At 36.8% G+C, this 25,606-nt stretch overlaps 1 protein-coding gene across 2 annotated transcripts in view; it reads right to left on the reverse strand.

Annotated features, from left to right (window-relative positions):
- Nucleotides 1–25,372, reverse strand: part of nr5a1.L (nuclear receptor subfamily 5 group A member 1 L homeolog) — a 100,165-nt gene extending 74,793 nt beyond the window's left edge. Inside the window, exons 1-2 of one of the 2 annotated variants that reach the window (XM_041571850.1) lie at nucleotides 25,156–25,372; nucleotides 1,128–1,230 (exon numbers count right to left, since the gene is read on the reverse strand). In XM_041571850.1, coding sequence (XP_041427784.1) covers nucleotides 1,128–1,194 — 67 coding nt within the window. In that variant the 5' untranslated portion in view covers nucleotides 1,195–1,230; nucleotides 25,156–25,372. Of the gene's footprint in view, nucleotides 1–1,127; nucleotides 1,311–25,155 lie in introns of those variants that run through there. The other variant, XM_041571849.1, reaches the window with a different exon arrangement.
- Between the last annotated feature and the right edge of the window lie 234 nt (nucleotides 25,373–25,606).

The following is a 25,606-nucleotide window of genomic DNA, read 5'->3' on the forward strand; positions in this document are numbered from 1 at the left end:
AGATATAGATAGATATAGTCAATCGATATTAAACGAATATTTCACAAATTAAAAAAAAATGATTTCCAGGAAAAATGCCTAATTTTAGATTGTGCTAAGCATTACACATCTTAATTCTTTCAAATAAATCCATATAAACCATGGCTATGGAGTACAGTTTAAGCCTGGACCTGTCACTCTATGTCTTTCTACACAAGAGAACCATTATTTATTTATTTTTTTGTCTTCAACATTTTTATTGGGTTTCCAGAGAACCATTCTGAAGCTGTGAAACAGCTTGATCAAATGCACGTTTTTCGTCATTGCTGTTTATGCAGATTCAAAACTCCATAGGAGCACTTGGTGGAAATGTATGAAAAAAAATAATAATAACAGACTTTTGTATCTTACTAAATGTAATGTATATAAATGCTTATTTTACCCTTCTAAGAATGAACCCTTAGAGAAATGTGATATGCAGTTTTTAACGAAATCGTACGATCACATTGATGGACGCACCTACAAATATATATATCTCCATTAAGTGATAACAATGGAAAATCTGCAGTGGCTATTTTGTATTAGTCCTGAAGAAAATGTGTTGATCTAAATGACAACCTTGAAATGTATCCGTTTGCAAAATATAGAGATAAAGTAGATCACAGAGTGTCCAACTGTGCTGTGTGCGAATATAAAATCCGACAAAGGTCCCTGTATGTAGAAATCACGTCGTCGATCTTTCTATGAATTCACTGCATTCTGTTTTTCAGTTCAATACATTTACCTGCGTGTGTACAGAGGCATTTGATTAATTGGCCTCAATATTTGCGCTCTATAATAAATTGCTACATAAATCCTCAATCGCTGGGCGCCGACTACTCTTCCTCGCTGCCAGTTTTTGTAAGGAAAGATAAATGACAGTCGCTAGTCTCTCTGCAATACGAGCTCCCCTTAGTTGAAGCGCAACATTTGCGAAATAACGCAATAAAGGTTTATATATATTAAAAAATATATATATCTGTGTGGGGCTAAAGTGTACGTTGTATGTTCACAAGTGCAAAGCATTGTAACACAAAGCAATTGATTTATTATGAGTAGGCACTTAGAATAAATAAATACATGCTGCTACAGAAGCAGCGATTCCTTACCACTGTACGTTGGCAGATTGTGATGATCTTGGCCGGTTGTGCAATCCAGCTCCACTTTGGAAAGCATATAAAAGGGGGATTAATCTTTCTCTCAATGTTGGTTCTGTAAAAAAAAAATTGGTTGCAGTGATGTACCAACGTGCTGCCTTCTCCTCTCGCACCCTACAGACACATCCAGTTTCACCATGTGTATTAGCCTCCAGTTTCCTATTTACACCTTCTGCCTCAATTCTTATTGGAGGGAAGGAGTTTAATGGATGTGAGCAGCAGCCAGTGCGTGCCTTGGCCCCGCCCACACTTCGGGACATTTAAACCGCAGTGACAGGCAGTTTCCTCTTAAAGGGGGCTAGGCTGCTGAGCGGCCGCTGATTGGTTGTGACGCTGGCCAGTAGGGGAAGAGCCGTGTAATTCAGTTTTGACTTGTGCAGCTCACTAGCGCTTGATTTTTGCGCCGATAATACCGGTTTGCTGATGATCTGCAGTATTTGAGGTGGGCAGCTGCCTTCTAGATGTGCTGCTGATTGTTGGTTTATGTCGGTCGGTCTTGAAACCATTTAATCGTCCGACCTGCTACCAACCATTCAGATTGAAATCAAGTAGCGCTGAACTGCGCCCATTCCCGGCGTAAAAATGCAGGGGAGGCGCGTGGAAAGCGAATTCTGACGATTTGATTAAATGAAATGAAAATTTAAGAAACTTTCTAAATACAATCAATTAAAAAATGTGCATTGTTTCTGAAATATATTATTATTATTAACATGTATTTATACAGCGACAACATATTGTAGCGCTGTAAAGTAAATGTGATTATAAAACTAAATCACATGAATTATATACATAGAACATATGGAGTTACATACATCACAATAATCAAATTATCTTCACTATCCCTCTCCCAGCATCGGTTTCTCTTCATTCTGTCTTCATTCAGCAGTTGGGTGTCAGATATTCATTAGATCTAGGGATGGGCGAATCTGACCCGTTTCGCCAAAAATTCGCCACCGGCGAAATGTCGCCATCACCCATTAGGCTTCCTTTCCCAGCAGCGGTATTAGAGCTCACTCAAATAACTGATTCCAGTAGAAATAAAATCTAATAAAATAACTGCCTATTGCAGAAATCCTGCATGTAGAGAGACATGATGTCTGGTGAATAGAGTGAGCTCTAATGCATCTTCTAGGCAAAAGGAGCCCCCTATAAGATATATTGGATCTAACTGTCAATGAATATCTGACACCCAACTGCTGCCTGAAGAGAGAATAAAGAGAAACAGATGAAGATACACTGATTATTTCAGAAAAGTTACAGAATTTTTAATTGACTATATTTAGACACTTCTAAAAATGAACAGAAAGGGGCCCATTTACTTAGCTTGAGTGAAGGAATGAATAAAAAAAACTTCGAATTTCAAATGTTTTTTTTGGCTAGTTCGACCATCAAATGGGCTACTTCCACTACGACTTTGACTTCGAATCGAACGATCGTTCGACTATTTGACCATTCAAAGTACTGTCTCTTTAAAAAAAATTTCGACCACCTACTTCGCCACCTAAAACCCACGAGCACCAATGTTAGGCTATGGGGAAGGTCCCCATATTCTTTCTAGGCAATTTGTGATCGAAGGAAAATCGTTCAATCGATTAAAATCCTTCGAATCGTTCCATCAAACGTTTTTTCCTTCGATCGTTTGATCGAACGAATTGAGGTAAATCCTTTGACTTCGATATTCGAAGGATTTAACTTCGACAGTCGAATATCGAGGGTTAATTAATTATAGTAAATGTGCCCCAAAGTGTGAGGTATTTTTTTTTTTTTTGCAGAAAACTCTAATCTCACATTTTGATCTGCCCCTAAATGTATTTGTAGAAATATAAAAAAAAAAGGCAACTGAAAACTGAATCTGTCTGTCTCTCTCTGCACATCTGGCTCTGACCCTTGAAACCATGTAGTACAATGTGTTCTCCAGCCAAGACATTTCTCACAGTGCCTTGCATGTATCTTCATCAGATGGCTTTTGTATTTTTTTTTCAAAAGTCAGAATCGCCAGTGCAGGGAGTAGGAAGGAGACAGACAGATACTGCTTTCAATAGCAGTTACATTTATGAATCATTTTAACAACATTTTAATGACAGTGGCTTAGAATTGTATTTCTTTCATTCAGCCACTTTTATTTTGGGTATAGGATTATGTTTTTTTTATTAATCAACATTTATTTTGGGCTTAGAATGATATTTTTCATCAAGCAACTTTTATTTTGGGCTTAGAATGGTATTTGTTCATCAAGCAACTTTTATTTTAGGCTTAGAATGATATTTTTTCATTAAGGGGCTTACATTCACTTTAAGGTATGAAAAGGCCCAATATCTTAACTTTCACTGCTGTAAATTAAAAAAAAAAAAAACCCCAGCAAGCAGGCAAACATTACTTTCATTTGTCCTCCTAATTACAAGAAACATTCCAGGGTGAAAGCTAAGTGACTTACAGCAGATCATAAAAAAAGCAAAGTATATGAAATCCTTGAAAACTCTCTTTAATCGAGTGTTAAAACGCGTTGACTGTGTTGAAACCTTTAAGGGGGGTGATAGGTAACTTTATTATGCAAAGTAGAAAAGAATAGATTAAAAATATTTCACATATCCACATTGTGTTTCACACATTTATAAAGGAATTCAGACTGAGGCACAACCAGCACATTAAAAAAAAATGTTCAGGTCTAGCCCCCACTACTGTCTCTGTACATCATTTTTCATCTCACTCCCATGTGTGTATATGTGTATATGTATGTATATATATATATGTATGTATGTGTATGTATATATATATGTGTGTGTGTGTGTACCTGTGAGTGCTATTTTGGATAGTTTATTCTTTATTTGTTGCATAGGCACCTAGGTCTCTACAACTTTAATGTGTGTAGCCTATATATTTTGTATATATATAAATTGTAATAAAGCTTTACAATCTGTGTGTGCATACAAGTGTGTGTGTGTGTGACAGTTTATTGTTTATATTTTGCATAGGCACCCAGGTCTCCATAAGGTGTGCAGCCTATATATATATATATATATATATATATATATATATATATATATATATATATTTATTGTAATAAAGTTCTGTGTGTGCATACAAGTGAGATGAAACATGAATAATTTGCTTTACTGGTGTATATTCATCCCTCAAAACTAGGGGATCGATTTTCTAGTTTCTGTTATTCCTTATTTTAATTTAGTTTCCATTCTCCCTGCTTAACTGCTTCTAAATTAGTAGCAACACTGTGACACTTTTTTGATAGTCTTCTCTGTCTTTAATGTTAAGAAACAGTAGCCTAATATGAAGTAATAGTGTATGTGTAATAAGTAAGCATAAGCATTTTTGTAAGGTATACAAGATTTTGGTTTGGTGTCAAGATTAAATGACTATGTTTATACATCCATCTATTAAGGTATACCGACTCACTATATGTCTGCAATCACATCAGAATATATATATATATAAATGTAAATATATAAAAATATATATATAATATATGTATTAATATATATATGTACATAAATATGTGTGTATATATATATATATATATATATATCTCCAATAATATATATATCTCCAATAAACAGCAGCATTCTAAAGGATAAATCCCAATGCAGTAAGAGAATATCCAGCCCAGTTATTCACGCCTAAATACAGTGAAAAAGAAACAACCATATGTGAGGTCTTTTATCTCCCGTCACATACAATTACGAGCATTGCATAGTCTTTTAATAGCCATTTAACTGTCATGCGGGGCCTCAAAAACAAGAGGGCCTTTCGGGATTCATTTAAATCTAATTGAGCCCAAACGAAAAATCTTTTATTTTAAAACTCACGGCCCTTCTGTTGGTCGGTATTCTTTGCCTGCTCTGGCTTTCACCTCTCCCACAATATAGCCAGGACAATTTTATTCAGCCACAATCTGTACAATAATGAGATATAAAATACTCAAGCCCTTGGACTGATTTTTTTAATACGACAAAATAGATTTAAAAAAAAAAAGAAGTCGCTTGAGACAGACAGACCTTGTGGGAAGAAGCTTTTAGAAAGCCGCGTCCTTCTTGTAAAAGCAGAAAAGGTGGGGAAAACATTTTTTTTTTCAAGCTGTTCCGAATTTAAAACGATTAAACAAAAAGAGACCAGGGTAGATATAAAGAAACGAACCAGACAACTTCATTTAGTCCTTTGCCAGCACCTTCCCCGGTTATGGATTAACTTTAGAAACATCATGTTTTTGAAACATTAAATCCAGACAGAAATACGGAATAAAATCGCAGAAGGTAAGATGAAAATCCCACGCGTGTGTCTATAAATGTCAAAATGCATAGATTAATATGTGTGCGTATTCTCTCCATGTAGATCATACCGTTCTCTTCACTTTATTCTTGGTTATAGGATGAGAAACGAAACCGTTTTACACTGCAGAACAAAATATTTTAAGAGAAAGTCTTTCTAAAACAAAAAAACTGGATTAGGATAATATTTTTAGCTGGACTTGTAGCCAATAATCGATAATCGTTTCCATAAACAGTACAAGCCGGTATCGAATTGTATTTGCAAGGTGCAGAAGAATCCGCAGTGAAATCATTTACCTTGAACAAAATCTCTAAATTCAGCTGAGACAGAGTCCAAATAAATCTGGAAGAAAAAAAAACCCACAATCGAAAAAGAATACAACGCACAAATGGAGGTTTGTGTTTGTGCGATTAGTAAACTGCAGGTGCAGTTGTGGTGGGAGATCATCTAAAAGGGAGGGATGCGATATTAAATTCTCAGAGCAAAAGCTTGGACTGAATTCGATTTTTTGAAACATTTGTTTTGCACTCCCGCAGATGTTTCTCTCTCTCTGTTTTTTTTTTTTAATCATTTATTCACTCAGCAATACTAAAACCTATAATCCTATATTTCCCTCCATCTGATTGATATAAAACAGGTGTTAGATTGTGATTTGTGAGCTTTTTTTTTTATATATTTAAAAAGAAAGCATAGTGCAAAAATATATGCAAAAAAAGGGAGGAAAAAAAAGCAATCGATGCCAGAAAATGTGAGACCTTGTTCATGTTTTTTAAAAATAACATATATTCCCTTCAAGATCCAGATGTAATCATTTTTGAGATTACAGTTCAATTGCATCAAAAACAAGCAAAAAGATGTTGGGGGCGAACATATGGATTGTTATATTAATTTACAATGAGGCTGTAAAATCTCAACTGTTTTAAAAAAACAAAAAAAAAACTTGAACTTCATTAAAATTTTAATTTAATACATCTCAATCGTGTTTGAAAAGCTTGAATATATTTTGACACAGTGTTTTTGCTGTTGTTTTCTAAAAATCTGGAAAAAATGTGAACTCTGAATTTTACTGAATTTCCCCCTATGTATTTGAACAAATCTGAAATTTGCAAAAAAAAAAATAATGGAAAAAAAAAAAAGACATTTTGTTCAAATACTGGATTCTGAGCGCCCTTGTTTATTAGCATATTCTCCCACTCCTTTCGCTGGCTGTCTTTGTAAGGTTTAAAGCGACAGACACATCTAACTGCAACATCATATTAGGCATTACATTTAATGGAAGGGAAGGAGAGATGCAGTACAATTTGTTTCCTATACAGGTATGGGATCCGTTATCCAGAAACCCATTATCCAGAAAGCTCAGAATTACAGAAATGCTGTCTCCCATAGATTCCATCATAATCAAATAATGCAAATTGTAAAAAAATATATCCTTTTTCGCTGTATTAATAAAACAGTAGTTTGTACTTGATCCCAACTAAGATATAATTAATCCATATTGGAAGCAAAATCAGCCTATTGGGTTTATTTAATGTTTACATGATTTTCTAGTAGACTTAAGGTATGAAGATCCAAATTACGGAAAGATCTGTTATCTGGAAAACCCCAGGTCCCGAGCATTCTGGATAACAGGTCCCATACCTGTATATATAAATACTGCAGGGTACCAATGGCGTAACTAGATATAACTGGGATTGTTTGTATAATTAGTGATGGGCGAAAGTTTTAGCAAAATTGCGAAAAAATTTCACGAAAGGGCGAAAAATGTGCATAACGCATTCAAGTCAATGGGTGTCAAAATCATTTTGACGTGTCACGATTTTGACGCGAGCGACAATTTTTATACTCGCAATTATTTTGTCCAAATGCATTAAAGTCAATGACCCATATGCACAGTACAGTGGACCAGCATAATATATTGACTTTTGATTTTGATCTTTGGAGTCATGACTGACATCTGTCTGACATGTCAGGGCTTATTCAATAGTCTGTTAGTTTTCTGTAAATTTCTGCTAGGTAAAGTCAGGATCAGAAATCACTACCTCCCCCCATGTTTTTTCTGTAGCCTTAAAAGATAGATGATCCAAATTAGAGAAAGGTCGCTTATCCTGAAATCCCTTGGTCCCAAGCATTCCAAATCACAGATCCCCATACCTTAAGGGTCAGGGCACACGCTCATATTCGGGGAGATTAGTAGCCTGGCGACTGATCTCCCCGGACTGCATCCCACCAGTTAGAATATAAATCACCGGCGGGATGGCATACGGAGTGCTTCGTTTTCCGAATCCGCCCGAAGTTGCCTAGCAAAGAAGAGGAGATTTGTCGCCAGGTGACTAATCTCCCTGAATCTGATCGAATCTGACCGTGTGCCCTGACCCTAAGGGGTAGATTTATCAGAAGTTGAGGTGAATTTTGAGCTATTTTTTGTGTACTTCGACTAGGGAATAATCCAAATTAGATTCGAATTTGTAAAAAAATTGTACTGTCTCTTTAAAAATTTGACTTCAACCATTCGCCATCTAAAACCTGCCTAATTGCTGTTTTAACCTATGGGGGGACCTCCTAGAACCTGTTTGGAGTCAATTGGTGGACTTTGAAAAATCTACATTTTATTTTTGGAAAAAGTTAGAATCAAATACGAGCCAATGCGCTATTCTTTCGAACGATCCGAATTTGATTGAAAACGGACTGATTAGACCAAAAAAAAAAATACTTAAACTTAATTTTGGTTGGTCTTTTTGAATTCGAATTTCGACGGTTTTTTTCAATTCGAAATTCGGCCCTTGATAAATATGCCCCTAACAATTAAAAATAGTGAAACTGGACCTCCTTTCCTCAACATAGACATAGACACATACAGAGAATAAATATAAACAATATACTGCAAAGCAATTTATATTTGCATATAAAATATACACCCTACCCCTACACAAATGCAGTTTAAATATTTACAAGTTCACGTACAAAGCCGAGCAGACAGGTACCGTACAAGTAATATGTAAAATACATTGCTGTGTGTGTGTAGCATACAGATATATAATATATAATTATTGTGGAACGCAGACATAGAATCCTCCTCAGAATACTGTATTCAGCTCTTGGCACAATCTACAGAACTATATTATCTGTAAACAAAATTGTGTTGTCTTGAGTTTTGCAGGGGCTAGATTAACAGTTCTTTTGTGAATGTACTATTTTATTATAACAGAGAAACAAGTAAATCATTTTTAAAAATGAAAATGATTTGGCTAAAATGGAAATTATGGGAGATGGCCTATAAAATACATTTTATGCCAAATAAACCTCACCGCACATATTTCAAATGTCAAAAATGCTCTTGTGCATTATTATAGGGGCATATATATACTAAAGTGTGAGTTGGCATTAGCACGTCATACATATTTTTACAGCAGCTTTGCACATTGCTATTTTTTGGAGTGTGGAAATTTTGCCTCATATAATTTTAATTGGGAAAAGTTTCACAATAACTCAATAACGTATGTGGGATATTAGCATGCTATATCTATATATTGGTTGTCAGTCTAAAGTTGACCATTTCTTTTGGCAAAAAAAACGCACTGGCGCTCTTAATAAATGAGCATATTCAATGTGAATTTCATATTCCAATGTGCATCATTTTTTATTCCAATGTGCATCATTTTTTAATTTTAGCAATTTTTTTTTTCATTCATTAACTGACAATATGTCTAGCCCCATGTCAGATTTCAAAATTAAATATAAAAAATCAGATTTCAGTGCAGAATTCTGATCAACTGATGCGTTTTGAAAAAAACAAAAATTCCCATGACAGTATCCCTTTAAACAAGTCCCTATAATGCAGCAGTGTCTCTCTCTCTCTCTCAGCCCACTAGTGGCTTAATTTGACCCTACTGGCATTCCGTTTCTTGATGGAAACTGCCTAAATATCCGCAAAGCAATTTAACCACTTAAGTGCTGCAGTTTAAGTTGATAGCAGCAGTGAATGGAATAATATTATAAAGCATAAACTAAGCATGTGTTTTAGAAAACAATGAAAACAATAAGGGTAAACTCATTCCACGTGACAAAAAAATGTCTTATCACACTACTATATATTTACCAATAGATGAAGCTCCGAACTCCAAAACTCCAAAGCCATATTCCATTGATTTAGGAGCAAATGTATCAGACGTGTCAAGTTTATAGAAAATTTGCTGGGGAGTGCTCACTTTTTAAATGTGCTAATTTTAAATGGCAGCAGATAGTTTATTTATGTGTATCTTACCCATTGTATAGTGATGGTGCATACTTGCACTTTAATTGGGGCTTTGAATGAAACATGGGGTAACCGATAATGAATATGTTACACTTACAAAGACCGCCATAAATGAGAATCAGGGGAGTAGCTGTTGTCTTAGGTTAGGGATCCCTAACCTTTTGAACCTGTGAGCAACATTCAGAAGTAAAAGCAGTTGGGGAGCAAAACTAGCATGAAAAATGTTCTTGGGGTGCCATATAATTGCTGTGATTGGCCATTTCTTAGCCCTTATGTGGATTGTCAACCTACATTGAGGCTTTGTTTGGTAGTACACGTGGTTTTTATGCAACCAACCCTGGAATTGAAAAATAATCACCTGCTTTGAGGCCACTGGGAGCAACATCCAACGGGTGAGCAACATGTTGCTCACGAGCTACTGGTTGAGGATCACTAGGGCAAAAGGAGAGACTTTAGATTATCAGTACACAGATAATCCTCTGCACAATGGACTCTGTAGAAAATAGTCACAACAAGGGGGAAGGGCTTCCCAGCAAGGCTTGTATACTGGTAATCTAATTATATGGCTTGCAAGGGTAAACTTGGAGTAGCCTCAGTTTGCCTGTTTAGCTCAAGAGTAAAGGTGGCCATACACGGGCAGATAAAGCTGCCGATATCAGTCCAATTGATCTGCCCGTGTATGGGGGCTTCCCGATCGATATTTGGACACGATATCGATCGGGAAGTTTTAATTTTTCCTCCGACCGACATGGCCCTAGGGTGGAATGTTCGCATTACCCCAATATAGCCCTGTCATCAGGCCTGGACTGGGAGTCAAAATAGGCCCTGCCATTCCAAGTACACAGAGGCCCAAACAACCCATTTAGCAGCCCACTATATGTTAACTTTCTATGGAACCATACAGCAGCCCCTCTGGCATTTGCCAGAACCCACAGATTGCCAGTCCGGGCCTGCCTATCATTGGTGGGCATATCGGGGAAAGATCCGCTCGTTTGGCGATTTTGCCAGACGAGCGGATCCCTTAATGTACGGCCAGCTTTACAATAGATTTTTCATGCTTAAAACAACAGGCAAAAAGTATGTTTAGCCCAAGTCACATTCATTGGATAGGTCATCTCCCGTAGACTCCATTTTAATTAAATAATTAAAAATGTTAAAACCTGTTTCCTTTTGCTTATTGGTGGGAAAACAATTCTATTGGGTTTATTTAAGTGATTTTAGCAGACTGAAGTTCCAAATGACAGAAAGTCTCCTTAGCCAGAAAACCCCAAGTTCCGAGCATTCTGGATAACAGGTCTCATACCTGTTGAACAATGAGGTACATAGTCCCTTTAATGTGTCTCTTAGAAGTGTTCTAGAGTTCTAGAAAGATACTTGCCAGGTAATGCAGTACGCAGAAAAGAAATACTTGACAACTGCTTCCAGTAAAGCAAAGGTTTCTGAATCCCACTCTGGACATACTAATTATATTATGATACTTTAGAGCATGACCTGTCCTTGTAACCACCCCAAGACCAGCAGTGCTATATTGGGGGTCTAATCTGATTATATTGTGGATATTGTACACATTAGTATATAATATTTACAAAAACTATTCGCTTGAAGTCTCTAAAGAATTCTGATCTGAATCAGAATGCTTTTATAACTCCAAGGTGACTTCTCACTTCTTAAAATGTTTGAGGGAGACATCATTCAAACTCTTTATACATATATATATATAATGCAAAGAAGAAATATGTTTAACTGTAAATATGTGTTTTTATTAAAGATGGCTAAGTATGAGTTCATTGTCTTCATGGAACATTCTCTCTGTGCCTGTTTGCATTCATATGAATAGGGGCGACCTAACTCGTTGCCTTGGCGGAGATGTTCTCCATTTGGTTTCAGCAGAGCAGCCTCATCAACTATTTTATCAAAGACAATGGAGAAAGCAATGACTATGGACGCTCCATTCATATGTACAAATGCAAATATACAAACAAGGGATGATCAGACCACATGTGTACTGTATTTTCTTTCTGGGGAAATAAATGGTCGATCAAAAAACGACAAAACACAAAACTAAATATTCTTTCTATACAAATGTATAGAATCGTATTTTGCAACTATGGAATCTATTATCCTGCAATAAAACACAACATTGCAATCTTCCAAGCACATAGCAATGCAGGGAGTGCTCTAATAAACCATTTGCATCACAAAAACTGTAAGGAAAAAAATAAGAAAGCCTATCTGTGATAAAGAATTATGTTCCCTTTTTAAAGAATTAGATGACATTAATTCCTATTGGTTTATTAATTGTTAAATGTCTTATTACCTTTACCGTGTCCTGCTTTATAGGGGTTGTTCGACTTTAAATCAATTTTTAGTATTATGTAGAGACAATTTGCATACAAAAACATACATTAATCATCAAGTTACCCCAAACATTAAAGAAGTTACACTTTCTTTCTCCCCTGGAGACCCATGCAGTTCCACACAAGATTGTGTCAAATGGGCATTCATAATTCAGTGCATGTTCAGTGCACCGGGAATATGATAAAATACCTTGCAAGGAACAGAAAGAGAGAAACATGGAGTAATTTAGTTTTCTCATTTTGTTTTATTTAGTTGAAGAAATAACAGAAACCTTTGATATTTTTGATGAAAACAATAGACAATAAGTATGTTCAGCACAAGCCCTATTTATTGAACTGGGTGTTCTGTCTGAAATGTGCATTGTTGGAGTGATATTATCATCAATATAACTCAAGGCCAGACCAGATACAGACAGAAGCTGAATTGTATTGTGTATTTGTGTGTGTGCGTTATACAGAATAACTATTAAAGTAATATAATACAATTTATTTTTCAAGTTTTATTCTAGGATACTCATAATACATTGCTTTTGCCAAAATACCTTGTGGGCGTTTCAGTGGCATTTTGGAAATCAGTCCAAAGTTTTCCATTTAAAGGTCTAGTAAAAAAAAAAAAATACTTAAGCCATCTGGGAAATATATCTTTTAAGATATATTTATAATTGGCTAAAGCACTGTTTAACCAGAAAATGGACATGTTGTACCTTTGAACAAGTAGGACAGGGATGCGTCTGTTAAATGGTATGCAATGCATATTTTCTTTTTGTGCAGCTAAATTATTTATTAGGGGCAGATTTATCAATTTTCCAGTTTGCATTTTTTCTTTGTTTGTGAAAAAAAATTGAATACGAATATGCCCAAGACTTTTCTTTGCACTGAAACTGATATCTCTACTGCTACAAACTAGAAAATGATTGTAAATTCCCTAAGTGCTCAAAGGATCACTCTGAATGAATAAGTTTACATAAATTATTTTTTTTTTTTGCGTTAAGATCCCCTTTAAATGAGAAATTCTATATATGACATTATATAATTGAAATGGGTTAGGTGGATAGACACTTTCATCTTAATCTTCCATGACATGTGTCTATCCACCCTGCCTGGTATGGGACCTAGTATCCAGCATGCTTAGGACCTGGGATTTTCTGGTTAAAGTATCTCCATACCCTGTCTACTAAAAATTCTGCAGAATTCTGCACTGAAATCCTTTTCTCAAAAGAGCAAAGAGATTTTTTTTATATTTAATTTTGGCATGTGGCTAGGCATATTGTCAGATTCCCAGCTGCCCCCAGTGATGTGACTTGTGCTCTGATAAACTTGTCACTCTTTAGGGTTGGGGCAGACGGGCAGATAAAATCTCCCTGGAAGAACAGAACTCAATAGTAAAATCCAGGTCCCACTGCGACACATTGGGGCCGATTCACTATGGGTCGAATATCGAGGGTTAATTAACCCTCGATATTCGACTAGGAATTAAAATCCTTCAACTTCGAATATCGAAGTCGAAGGATTTAGCGCAGATAGTTCGATCGAACGATCGAAGGATAATTCCTTCGATTGAACGATAAAATCCTTCGAATTGAACGATTCGAAGGATTTTAATCCAATGATCGAAGGAATATCCTTCGATCAAAAAAAGTTAGCCAAGCCTATGGAGACCTTCCCCATAGGCTAACATTGACTTCGGTAGCTTTTAGATGGCGAACTAGGGGGTCGAAGTTTTTTTTAAAGAGACAGTACTTCGACTATCGAATGGTCGAATAGTCAAACGATTTTTACTTCGATTAGTTCGATTCGAAGGTCGAAGTAGCCCATTCGATGGTCGAAGTAGCCCAAAAAAAACTTCAAAATTCGAAGTTTTTTTACCTTCGAATCCTTCACTCGAAGTTAGTGAATCTGCCCCATTGAGTTACATTGAAATAACTGGCAGAAAGCAGTTCCATCCTAAAGTGCTGGCTCTTTCTGAAAGCACACGACCAGACAAAATGACCTGAGATGACGCCCACACACCAATATAACAATAAAAAAAATACACTTTCTGGTTTAGGAATGAAATTTTTTATGGTGAATTATTTGCAGTGTAAACAGTGTAATTTAGAAATAAAAACTACATCATAAGAATCCCTTTAAATATACCAAAAAGATTTTTGCCACCAATATGCAAAATACAAGGCACTGTTTTAATATTAGAGAATAAGCACAGCTTAAAATTTAATTATTTTATTAAAATAGACTCTTTGAGAGATGGCCTTCCTGTAATTCAGAGCTTTCTGAATACTGAGTTTCTGGATAAGGGATCCCATACCAAGTTCTTTTTTTTTATTAGAACGTTACAGAATAGTAAAAGAGGGAAAAGCATTCCTTGTACATTGAAAATAGTTTCTTGTGCATATTCAAAGTATTTATTTTTGATATACAGTGATGGGATCTATTGTTCAGAAACCCAGCATCCAGAAAAACATTAAGGATTATGAGATGTCTTTTCTGCTGAATAAACATACAGGTCCCCTGTGTTAAGGATTGAGTTAGAAATTGTATTATTGGTAAATAATAATAATAATAATAATAATAAGTCAATAAAAATAATACACAAAAGCCATGAATATCTTGTAAATGATATCCTTATAAACGGTGAGTATTGATATAATCAGTTATAAATGGAGAGTAGTGATGTCATATTTGTCACATGATTTACTAAAATGTGTGCATTATAATAATGATAATAAACTACCCCTTGTTGTAAAATATGAGGATATTAGAAGTAACCTCGGAGTTCTTTCGGCCTCGTGCTTTTATATGGTCATGGAACTTCTCAGTGACGTATAATGTCCTTATATTTTACAATAGGGGGTACTTTATTCACTATTTATTGTACAGGTATGGGACCTGCCATCCAGAATGCTCTGGACCGTGGGCTTTCTGGATAATGGATCTTTCTGTAATTTGGATCTTTATACCTTAAGTCTACTTGAAAATCATGTAAACATTAAAAAAACACAATAGGCTGATTTTGCCTCTAATACGGATTCATTTTATCTTAGTTTTGATTAAGTACAATACACTTTTATTATTACAGAGAAAAAGTATATAATTTTATTAATTAAATTATTTGCATAACATGGAGTCTACATGGAGACAGCCTTAACTTAACTTTGACCTTTACCTGCATTATCATTTTTTAATGCTGTTCTTAGAAATTTTGCCAGCCATAGACTAGCCTGTTCTATTATCTATTTGCGCCCTCGTGTAGGAAACTGGAGATGGCTTCAGATGGTTCACCTTCCTCTGGATCACCCAAGTTAGGTAGGAAATATTCTAGGAATATTTAAATTACCTTTGGGCTTTTTTAGTAGAAGTATGCTATGGTTTCCTTTTATTGTCGCTTAGTAGGGGGTTCTTTATCAAAGGTCAAATTTTAGAGTTTTATATACCTTGAATGAACTCACAACTTGAATAGTTTCTAATTTACAAAAACAAACAACTCGAATGGAAAAAACTTAAATGAGCAAGTTCGGGGTTAACAACCCGAAAACTAGAATTTTTTCATTGGGGAAAAAAACTCTAATTGCTTGAGTTTTCCAGCAAAACCCTGAAAAACTTGAACATCATGAAGGCTATTAACATATTCAAATGGTTCAAGGGACCTCTGCCATTGACTCCTACATGACCTGGACAGGTTTCAGATGTTGTATTTCCAGATTCGAGGTATTACCATGGTCGGGGTATAATAAATCTTGGAAATTGTCAGGTTTTTTTAACCCAAAAATGTGAATTTTGACCAAAGAAAATCTACTTGAAAACTCGAACACAACTGAAACCTTAATAAATCTGCCCCTAGTGTCAGAAAACATAACAAAGACCAGTTCTGAAATAAAATTATTTTATTTTATTTTTATTGGTGTTAGCTCTTCTTTAAAATGAAGTTAGATCTGTGTAAGCATTGTGAATAAACACATACTGTGTGTATTTTAGGGATGCATGAGAAGTTAATAGGCCAGAACTTCTCAAAGAATATGGTGTTTATTTATATGGTTAAAGCTTAGATAGAGAATCCTAGGTTCAGGGTCTCTTTAACCTCCTAAAATCACCATCATTTATTCATAGTGAAGGGCGAATTTGTCCCGTTTTGATTCACTGAAAAATTCACGAATATCCCTTGAAATTCTGAGATGTGAAAAATTCGTGAAATGCGTTGAAGTGAATGGGTGTCAAAATTATTTTGATGTGCGTCAATTTCGTCGCCTGCGACAATTTTAATATGCGTGGCTATTTTGTCCAAATGCATTAAAGTCAATGGCCATATAAATAATTTTGAGGCGCGTCAGTTGTTATGTGTGCGCCTATTTTTTTGACATGACGGATTTTTCACTGGCGAATTTTTGCCACCGTTTGGCGAATTTATTCGCCGGCGGAAATTTGCCCTGAATTTATTCACCTATCACTATTTATTTATAATAGTGCCTACAAGTTACGAAGTGCTTTACATTAGTACACCTAAAATGAATACTTTTGTTAAGGTTTTCTAAAAGCTGGTAATACTAATAAAGTGAATTCTATTCCAGTATGCAGCAATGATTCTTTGTTACTTAATTTCTCACACCATGGCCAAACTGCAACTCAGTTTAAGTGGAATTATATAATCACTTTTATACAGGGAATAATGTACCGCCTGTTGTAAAATGCAGAAGATTAGAAGGCATATATTAGTGATATGACAATAAAACAGGTCAAACATGTCCATGAAATCCAATGTAACTTCTATTATTTTAAAGGAGGTAAGTTGTTTCAGTTACTCTTATGACTTAAGCACCTAACACAATTGACTGCATTTCTAAGCACAATTTCTAAGGGCGTATTTTATTTCAAGGTTGTTAATCTAAATAAAAATTGCAATATGTAGACCCAGCAGGTTTGACAGCAACATGGCGGTACACATTGCAGTGCTGGCATCCTTGGTACTAGTCTAGCTGGTGCTCCAATTAGTTTGCATGAGCTTCCTCAAGGTATTATAGTTTCCTCCCACACTCCAAAAATATGCAGGAAGGATAAATGGCTCCTAATAAAAACTAATCTTCAATAGGGGTTTGAATTGTAAGCTTCACTGGAGTAGGGACAGATGTGAAATGATGTACCCCTCTGTAATGCAGTTAACGATATATTGGCACTGCATCACTAAAGAAAATAATTATAATAAAATACTAGTAATTGGACTAGAAGACAAGGGCAGTTGGACACTTTGCTATTTATTGCTTTTTGAAACCAACAGGTTATCTAAACACTGAAAAACAAATTCTGTTTTTTGCTTTGTGTGTCCCTGTTGAACTATGTCACTGAAGTGTGTAACTCACTGAACCCTATCACTGAAATGTGCAGTTTGGCAGTGCTTAGCAATATAATTTACATTGCAGAGTGGGGAGCATTTATTAAGGAGAAATTCTAATATTCAGGTGCAAATTGTCTAGCTATAAGACTCAGGGCGGCACAGGGAGTATTCATGTACCGGGCTCAGACCTAAAGGGGGGCCCGGCTGTGCTTCACTTTTGGAAATAACCAGGACCCCCTTGACAGAGCTGAAGCCGCGCTGTTCTTCTGAAGTACTGAACCGCCGAAGTCCTGATGCCACGAAAAGACACAGATCGGCAAAAAGACCTGAAGCCACGAAAGAGCCAAAGTTAAAGTCCTGAAGCCACCAATGTATTATTTTAATACTTTTTAGACCCCTGCCACCAATGGTTTTTTTTTTTAAAAAAATATTCTCTGGGGCCTTAATATTTTTTTTAACTTGTAAGGGGGGCCCTGGTGCCAACATTTTTTTTTAACTAATGGGGGCCCCTGACTACCAATGATTACAATTTTATTGGTGGACCTGGTGCCAATGTTTTTTTAAAACAAAGACTTATGGGGGGGCCCTGGTGCCAATGTTTTTTTTTTAACTTGTAGGGGGGCCCTGGTCACCAGTTTGGTTTTTTATAAGTTGTAGGCGTCTTTTATGGTGGGCGCTGGCGCCACAGTTTTTTTTAACTTATAGGGGGGCCCTGACCATCAATGAATTTTTATAACGTGTGTGGGGGATTTACCATTTTTAGCACTGAGGTCTGTGTGGTCTTTAAACTGTTCGGTGTGGGCTGGGGTGGGGATTAGGGGAAAATTTTGTTGTATGGAGCCCCGTAATTTCTAATGAACAATTTTTGGCAGCTCCCTCTGCTTCCATTCCAACCATGGAAAAAGAATGTGTAGTTGGTTAAGGGTTTGGCCACAAAATTTTTAGCACAGAAGTCAAAGCTGGAAGGCTTGTCATCTTATAAAAGCAAAGGACCAAAGGACTTGATGATGCCAGTCATCCTGCTCTCTTAGTATTTGTCTTCAAACACTACTTTAAGGCATAGTAAAGGCTTTTGGCATATCTCCATCTCCTGATTGATACCAATGTCACAGAGTTTAGTCACCATCACATCTAAATAAGATAAATCGCATCTAATTAATTTACATGGAATTCCTTCAATGTTTACTTTGTCAACGTTGTTTGTTAGTAAGAATGTCTAAGGATGATCCTCTGTGATCACCCACACATGACACAACTAAACTACTATAATACTCGAATAAAATGGCAGCTGCCCACATGTCAAGTCCCTACCAAAGCCAGATCACCACTTATTTGTGGTCATTTGTAAATTCTAAGATATCGTCATTTAGTTATTTATATAGCGCCAGCAAGTTACGCAGCATTTTACATTAATTGCACTAATTTAGAAGGGTCACAGAGTACAAAAAATGGCCCTACTTGCAAGAGCTTACAATCTAAAAGATCCAGTTAAAAAAATATAAACTAAAGGTAATGACAATTCAACATGGTTCCACAAAAGTGGCTAAACTATGAATACTGGTCATTCTTTTCAGCAGAAGTAGGATGTTGGTGCTATTGACTATCCAAGCTGTATACAGTATATATTTCATAATGGAAACCTGTCACAAGTGGGGTGAAATTGTTACTTATTTTGGTTTGGCTTTTGCATAATTTGTCTGATTCAGTGGGGTAACTAGATGCTACTGGGCCCCACAGCAAATTAATTTAGGGCCCCCAACATTTTCAGAAGTGTTCCTGTTTTGCCAATAGATATTGACATTTCTCATTAATTAGGGCCTCTATACCTCCTGGGCCTCCCTGCAGCCGCAGGGTCTGCTTCCTCTGTAGTTACGCCCCTGGTCTGATTGTTCCACTGTCACGGTCTTAACACATTTTTACAGAATCTAACAGTTATGTGTCAGAAATGATATCAACAAGCAACATGGTGAGCATGGCAATGGGTATAATGTGGTATACACCAAAATTAACACTGTGGAGGTTCACCATGCTCAGATCTCCCAAAATGAATTTTTTGAAGATCTTGCAATGGATCTATAAAGACAAAATCAATGGGATAATTCTATCATATTTATGTTGACAACTCAATGGGTTCTCTATAGATGACAAAATATTGAAATTCTTGAAGCTATTTGACTATTTCCAGAACAGTCTTAAGTCTACCAGAGTTGTGTCTGTAAATTGACATGTTAACTTCATGTAGAAATGAAGCTACCTGTGACTTTGGGTTAATATACTCACCAATTTGCAAATTCTTAGCAGAGATATAACTTCTCAGGCCAGGATCTGCAAAAATACAGAGACCTGAGGAGGGCCAATGGGCACAAAGAATTTGATGTTTCCATATAAGAAAAAACTACAGTGTGAACAGGCCTACACATAGGGGGTTATTTATTAAGGTTAGAGTTGTTTTTTATGGAGTTGTTTTTTATCGGGTTGAAAAAAAAAAACACTTTATTTATTATACCCGACCCTCGAAATAGCTTGAATCTGAAAAAACACCATCTAAAACCTGTCTTGGTGATGTAGGAGTCAATGGCATTAAACCATTTGAAGATGTTAATAGCCTTCATGATGTTCAGGGTTTTTTTTTACGGAGGGATTTGCCCAGAAACTCAATTCAAGATTAGCGTTTTTGGATTTCGCAACTTGTAATTCGCTGAATCAAGTTTTTTCCATTCGAGTTATTTCTTAAATAAAAAATATATTCGAGTTGTGAGTTCATTCGAGGTATAAAAAACTCTTAACATTCGACCTTTGATAAATAACCCCCATAGTCTTGGGAGCAGTGGTCAAGGGATAAGAGTTCTAAGATTATTATACTGGTAGTAGACCATATTTTGAATCTGAAGCCTTGTTGGGTCAGAAAAATGCAATTAAGCCAGCGCTCACCAGGAACTCCAATTTCCCATCAGGTGCACGTCATTCGGTGTCCACTCCAACCGACTTTAAATATCCAAACACATTGTAGCAGACAGCACCACAATATTTATTTAAAAAGCCTTTATTTTGCTATTTTCTGGCTTTATGATCAGGACAGTTACCATGTTTCAAGCCAAACAATGGACCTTTATCAAGTTTGGCTTGAAACGTTGTAACTGTCCTCATTTGCCGTGCACCACTGTTGAAACAAGATGGCATTTGCATATACTGACCCTTGTTGTGTCACCAGGGCCTGACTGGGCAACAGGACACTGGGGAAAAAACCCGGTGGGCCCTTTCTCTAGTTGGCCCCGTCGGCCCATATCTGCAGGATTCATCCTGCTGAGACCTCCTTTTTTAGGCTATCGCGGCAAAACATAGTGCGTAACTGCCCTGGACAGCAGCCCCGGTGGCCCCCCAGTCTGACCCTGTGTGTCACGCTGCTGTTTACTGATAGAATACAAATATTTTCATTATAAACTTGTCACAATATAAGTAAGTAACATCTTGCAAGACAAAAGGTGACATTTTAAAATGCTTCTCATGTGTTTTTTGTATTTGCAGTGATACCATTCATTCCAATCAATACACTTTAAGACTTGTAAGGTTTATGAATGTTGGGTGGTGGACGAGCAGGTTGTATAGAAAGAAACAAAACTGAAACAATTAGCAACAGTCAAACCTACCCTTGACATTTGAAGACTATTTTAAAGGATAAAAGACTGCAAGCGTTCTAATTTAGGGGGGCAACGGTGACAAGATAAAACTGCATTCTGTATTTTGCTTCTGACATTGTACAGCGAAATTGAAATGTGTATTCAATATACCTTTCTGCCCATGACCCCTTAACGCGATGCAGTCACCCGTAACAGCCAAGTGTAGCAATTAAAATATTCCGATTCTTGCGTAGCATTGCAGAGAGACTAGGAAAAAACAGTAGTTTCTCTGAAATCCTGAATCTGCAAAAAGTTTCTTTCTCTGCACTGAACAGCCAGAAAATGAAACAAAGTTTCTAAATTAATTGGCTTTTGGCAGAGAGCCCAGAACAGCCACAGCTGCAGATAAGATACTTTTGTAACAAGTTTGAGATAAGCCAATAAGTAATTGTAGCATCATTAGCAAAACTGTAACTGAAAACAAAACACAGAAATATGTTCAAACTTTCATAAACTGCCAAATTTTGTAGAATGAACATGGTAATTAGGGGGTGTAGCCACAGAAATGGGTGTAGTCAAAAAAATAGCCGCGCTACACGAGGCAACTTTTTTGTCCCTCTTTTTTATTTCCAAAATGTTGGGAGGTATGTTATTATTCTGTAAAAAAAAAAAAAAAGCACTGGAAAATCATACCTATGCCACATTGGTGCCAACCATTTTTCTGCAGCAAAAAGAGAAACTTTTTGAGAAACTTATATACATATAATGAATAATGTACCCAGGCCCGGATTTACAAATGGGGCGCCCCTAGACCGTCTCTGCTCATTGGCCCCTCCCCGTAGGCATCCCCCTCCCCTATGCGTCCCCCTCCCCTTCCACGTCCCCTCTCCGTCCTTGTCCCCCCACCTTTCTGCTTCCCCCTCCGCATCCGCGTCTCCCTCCCCTTGCGTTCCGCATGTCCCTCATCGTCACCTTGTGCGTGCCCGTATGTGTGCAAATCTTGAATATGCGTAAATGCGCATCCACAACTGGACGGCATGCCGCCCCTGAATTTCTGCTGTCTTAGGCCCGGGCGTTTGTGGCCTTGCCACAAATCTGGGCCTGAATATACCCCTTGCTAGAATTTATAACATGAATTACGTGACCTGTATAAAAGCACTCAGCCTGTGGCCTTGTGCTTTTATATGGTCATGTGATTCCTCACGGACTTAAAATACCTTTTATAAATTACAGTAGAGGGTACATCATCCACTATATAAACAGTGCTTACTGATGTCATCCATTATAATCACGCTTAGTGCTTTAATTTAGTCAGTGCCGGGCCAAGTCAGTCGGGCGCCCAAGGCAACCCGACCGACTACATTGCCCCCTTCTGAAGTGCGCGCACGCACAGGCGCGCGCGCGGGCGATCAAGCGCACAAGCCAATCGTGCGCACGAGCAGGCACAGAAGAGTGCGCGTCTAGGAAGGGTGCGCGTCTGTGCGCGCCTAGGAAGACATTGATTGCTGTTACAGGTGGGGAAAGAAGCGGCCGAACTAGGGACAAGGCGCAGAAGAGGTACGGTGCCTGGCGCCCCTCCACATTTGCGCCCTAGGCACGTGCCTCTTCTGCCTACCCCTAGTTCCGGCCCTGAATTTAGTAAACTTAGTAACATAGAAATATAGTAAGTTAGGTTGAAAAAAGACACACATCTATCAAGGTGAACCTTTACGTCTATATAACCTGCCTAACTGCTAGTTAATCCAGAGGAAGGCAAAAGCCTCTCCAATTTGTCTCAGAGGGGGAAACATTCCTTCCTGATTCCAAGATGGCAATGAGACCAGTCCCTGGATCAACATCAACTTGTGTATTGGAAAGGGTAATCTAACCCTTTTTGTAAAGTATGAAGATATTAGAGAGTTTCTTAGAGTTCCATGACCCATATAAAAGCACTCCAGATATGGGATATTTTCAGTAATGATGAGTACCTTTTCTTCAGGCTACTACAATCAATTAAAATAGTTTTTACACCAAGATTAATTTATGCTCCGTGTCAGATTGGGGTGTCCGGGGCCCTCCAGGGCTGCCAACTCAGGTGCCTCCATCCCATTCATGAGCTCTTTCCCATGCCTCTTACCTCCTTGCGAACAGGGTGGGGGTGGAGTGCTAAAAGTTCCTGCCAAGGATTGGGCCTGGGTTGGCTGGGCCCACCGGGTTTTATCCCAGTGCCCCGCTGGCGCAGTCTGACCCTGCTTATGCTAGCAAGTTGTTTTATGTTTTATTATTACAGAAAGTAAGAATCTTATAAAAAATGACAAGAAAAAAACAATTGTAAGTGTGTATGTGTGTATAAGCACAAGGATTGTAAGGGTAGGCCACAACATGCATCACTTTATGGAAACAAAGTTTTCTAGAAAAATAAAAGAGCCATTGTCTGTTTAATATTAATAAAAAGACAAATCAATAGAGGGTATCTTGCAGCAGAAGAGAATGTAATTTTCCAAGTATACTTAGAGGTAAAGCACCATAAAACTTTATTGTGAAGATTTGCAGCAGGAGGCCACCGGGGCATGTTTTTGTTTCTTCCTTTAAGGGGTCTCAGCTGAATGCTAGCATTCCTACACATTGTAACCAAGAGCAAGGAAATATGCATTGTGCTTCTCTCTCTCTCTCTCTCTCTCTCTCTCTCTCTCTCTCTCTCTCTCTCTCTCTCTCTCTCATGTAAATATATATATATATATATATATATATATATATAACACGCAAATTCATGAAGCGTTGCCCTGCCCAGAAAGCTCTGAATTACTGCCTATCACCCACTGAGCCCATTTATTTTAATCAAAAAATTTAAATTTCCAAAAATGATTTCCTTTTTTCTCTAATAATAAAACAGTCCCTTGGACTTGATAGCAATTAAGCTTTATAAATCCAATCTACCAATAATTAATCAACAGATACATTTTTTTGATTTTTTTTAAATATAATCTCAAAATCTATAGTTTAACTTAAAATGTACTGTTAGTATAATGTATACTGCAATATGCTTAAAAAATGCAGTTAGCCTTGAACTTTCAACTGTTGGTTGCTAGGGATTAATGAACCCAGCAACCAGGCAGCATTTTTAAAAGCAGAATGGAAAATGGGAGATGGGATATGAAAAGAAGGATAAGCAATTAAAAAAAAATACAAATATCAAGAAAAAAATGAAACAAAACTGTTTGTTGGTTCATACAAGCAGATAAAATTTCCAAACTGGATATTGACAGAATAGGATCATTGATAATCCTCAAACCATACAAAATAGATAATGATACCTGTTGGAAAGTTGCTTAGAATAGGTCTATCTTGAACATGCTAAAATATGTTTGTGTGGGTTTCCTCCCACGTGTCCAAAACATACAGGCAGGTTAATCATCTCCTTATAAAATTGGCTATAGTGTACATGTTATATTGGCCTTAGAATATAAGTTCCACTGGATCTGCATGATCTGCAATTTCTGTAATGTACTGTAGAATCTTAGGTGCTATATATATATTGTATAAAACCAATATATTCTGCATTAAATACATTTTTTTTCAGATAGGCAACCTACTTTAAGTTTTTTTTATCTTTTTACAGTCACTCTGTAGTATATTAATATGTCAAATATTGATAATGATCCTTTCAGCTCCTTAGTAAAATAAGACATGTGTGTATATATTTTCTTTTGATTTTTTTTATGTTGAACAATTTGTTCTACAATGTCCCTTTACTCAGATTTTTTTCAATTCGGTATTCTTTCTTCAGCAACATAGAGCAGTGGGAGAAATTTTCAGGCGATTTATAATTCAAAGCGCTACCGAGACACCACCTCGGTGTAATACAGTTCATAATTCCAGCATTTAAACTTACAAAGGAAGTCGCTGTTAAAATGGAGTCTGGTCAAAGTTGTCGTTATAGTTCATTACAGAGATTTGTGAGCGACAACACAGTTACCCAATCTATCCACAGCTTTCAGAAAACCGAAACAACGTTTGAAACATTGGCAAAAGATAGGTTAAACGAATTTAAACTGAAAAATTGTCTGAAAAATCTCCACTAGAATTACAATTAAAATTACAATTAATGAGCGCAATACTTCAGCATGTAAAAATGCAGATAAGAATATCAAATTAAATGTATTTTACTTACTGAAACGTCTCACTTCTTCTCCTCCTGTGTTTTAAGATGTTTGTAAGCGATAACAAACGTCTTCAGGCTGACAAAGTGAAACTCCCAAGCAGTGAACCTTGAATACAATATTTTTTAACTGTGGTTGTCCCACCCTGCAAAAATGAAGATAGGCTTTTGATTTACAGCATGGAGGGGATTCTGCGGTTCACTTTGGGTTCTTTGAATTGTGAGTCAATGTCTGCTGCTTGGATCCCTTCTTATAACAAAAGAGTAAAACAATTCTAAATTATTAGCCCTATTGGCCTCCTGGAACACGTGATCCCGTTTGGGGAAAAAAAAACTGATACAAAGTGTCGGTTTGAGCTTGTGTTACATGTAGGAAAAAAGGATGTCAAGCATTTTGTATGGTGATAGCAAAAAAATTGAAGATTAAAAGGAAAAAGAGAATGTCAAGCATGTCTTTAATACA

Source organism: Xenopus laevis, chromosome 8L (genome assembly GCF_017654675.1).
Source record: "Xenopus laevis strain J_2021 chromosome 8L, Xenopus_laevis_v10.1, whole genome shotgun sequence".
Lineage (NCBI taxonomy): Eukaryota > Metazoa > Chordata > Amphibia > Anura > Pipidae > Xenopus > Xenopus laevis.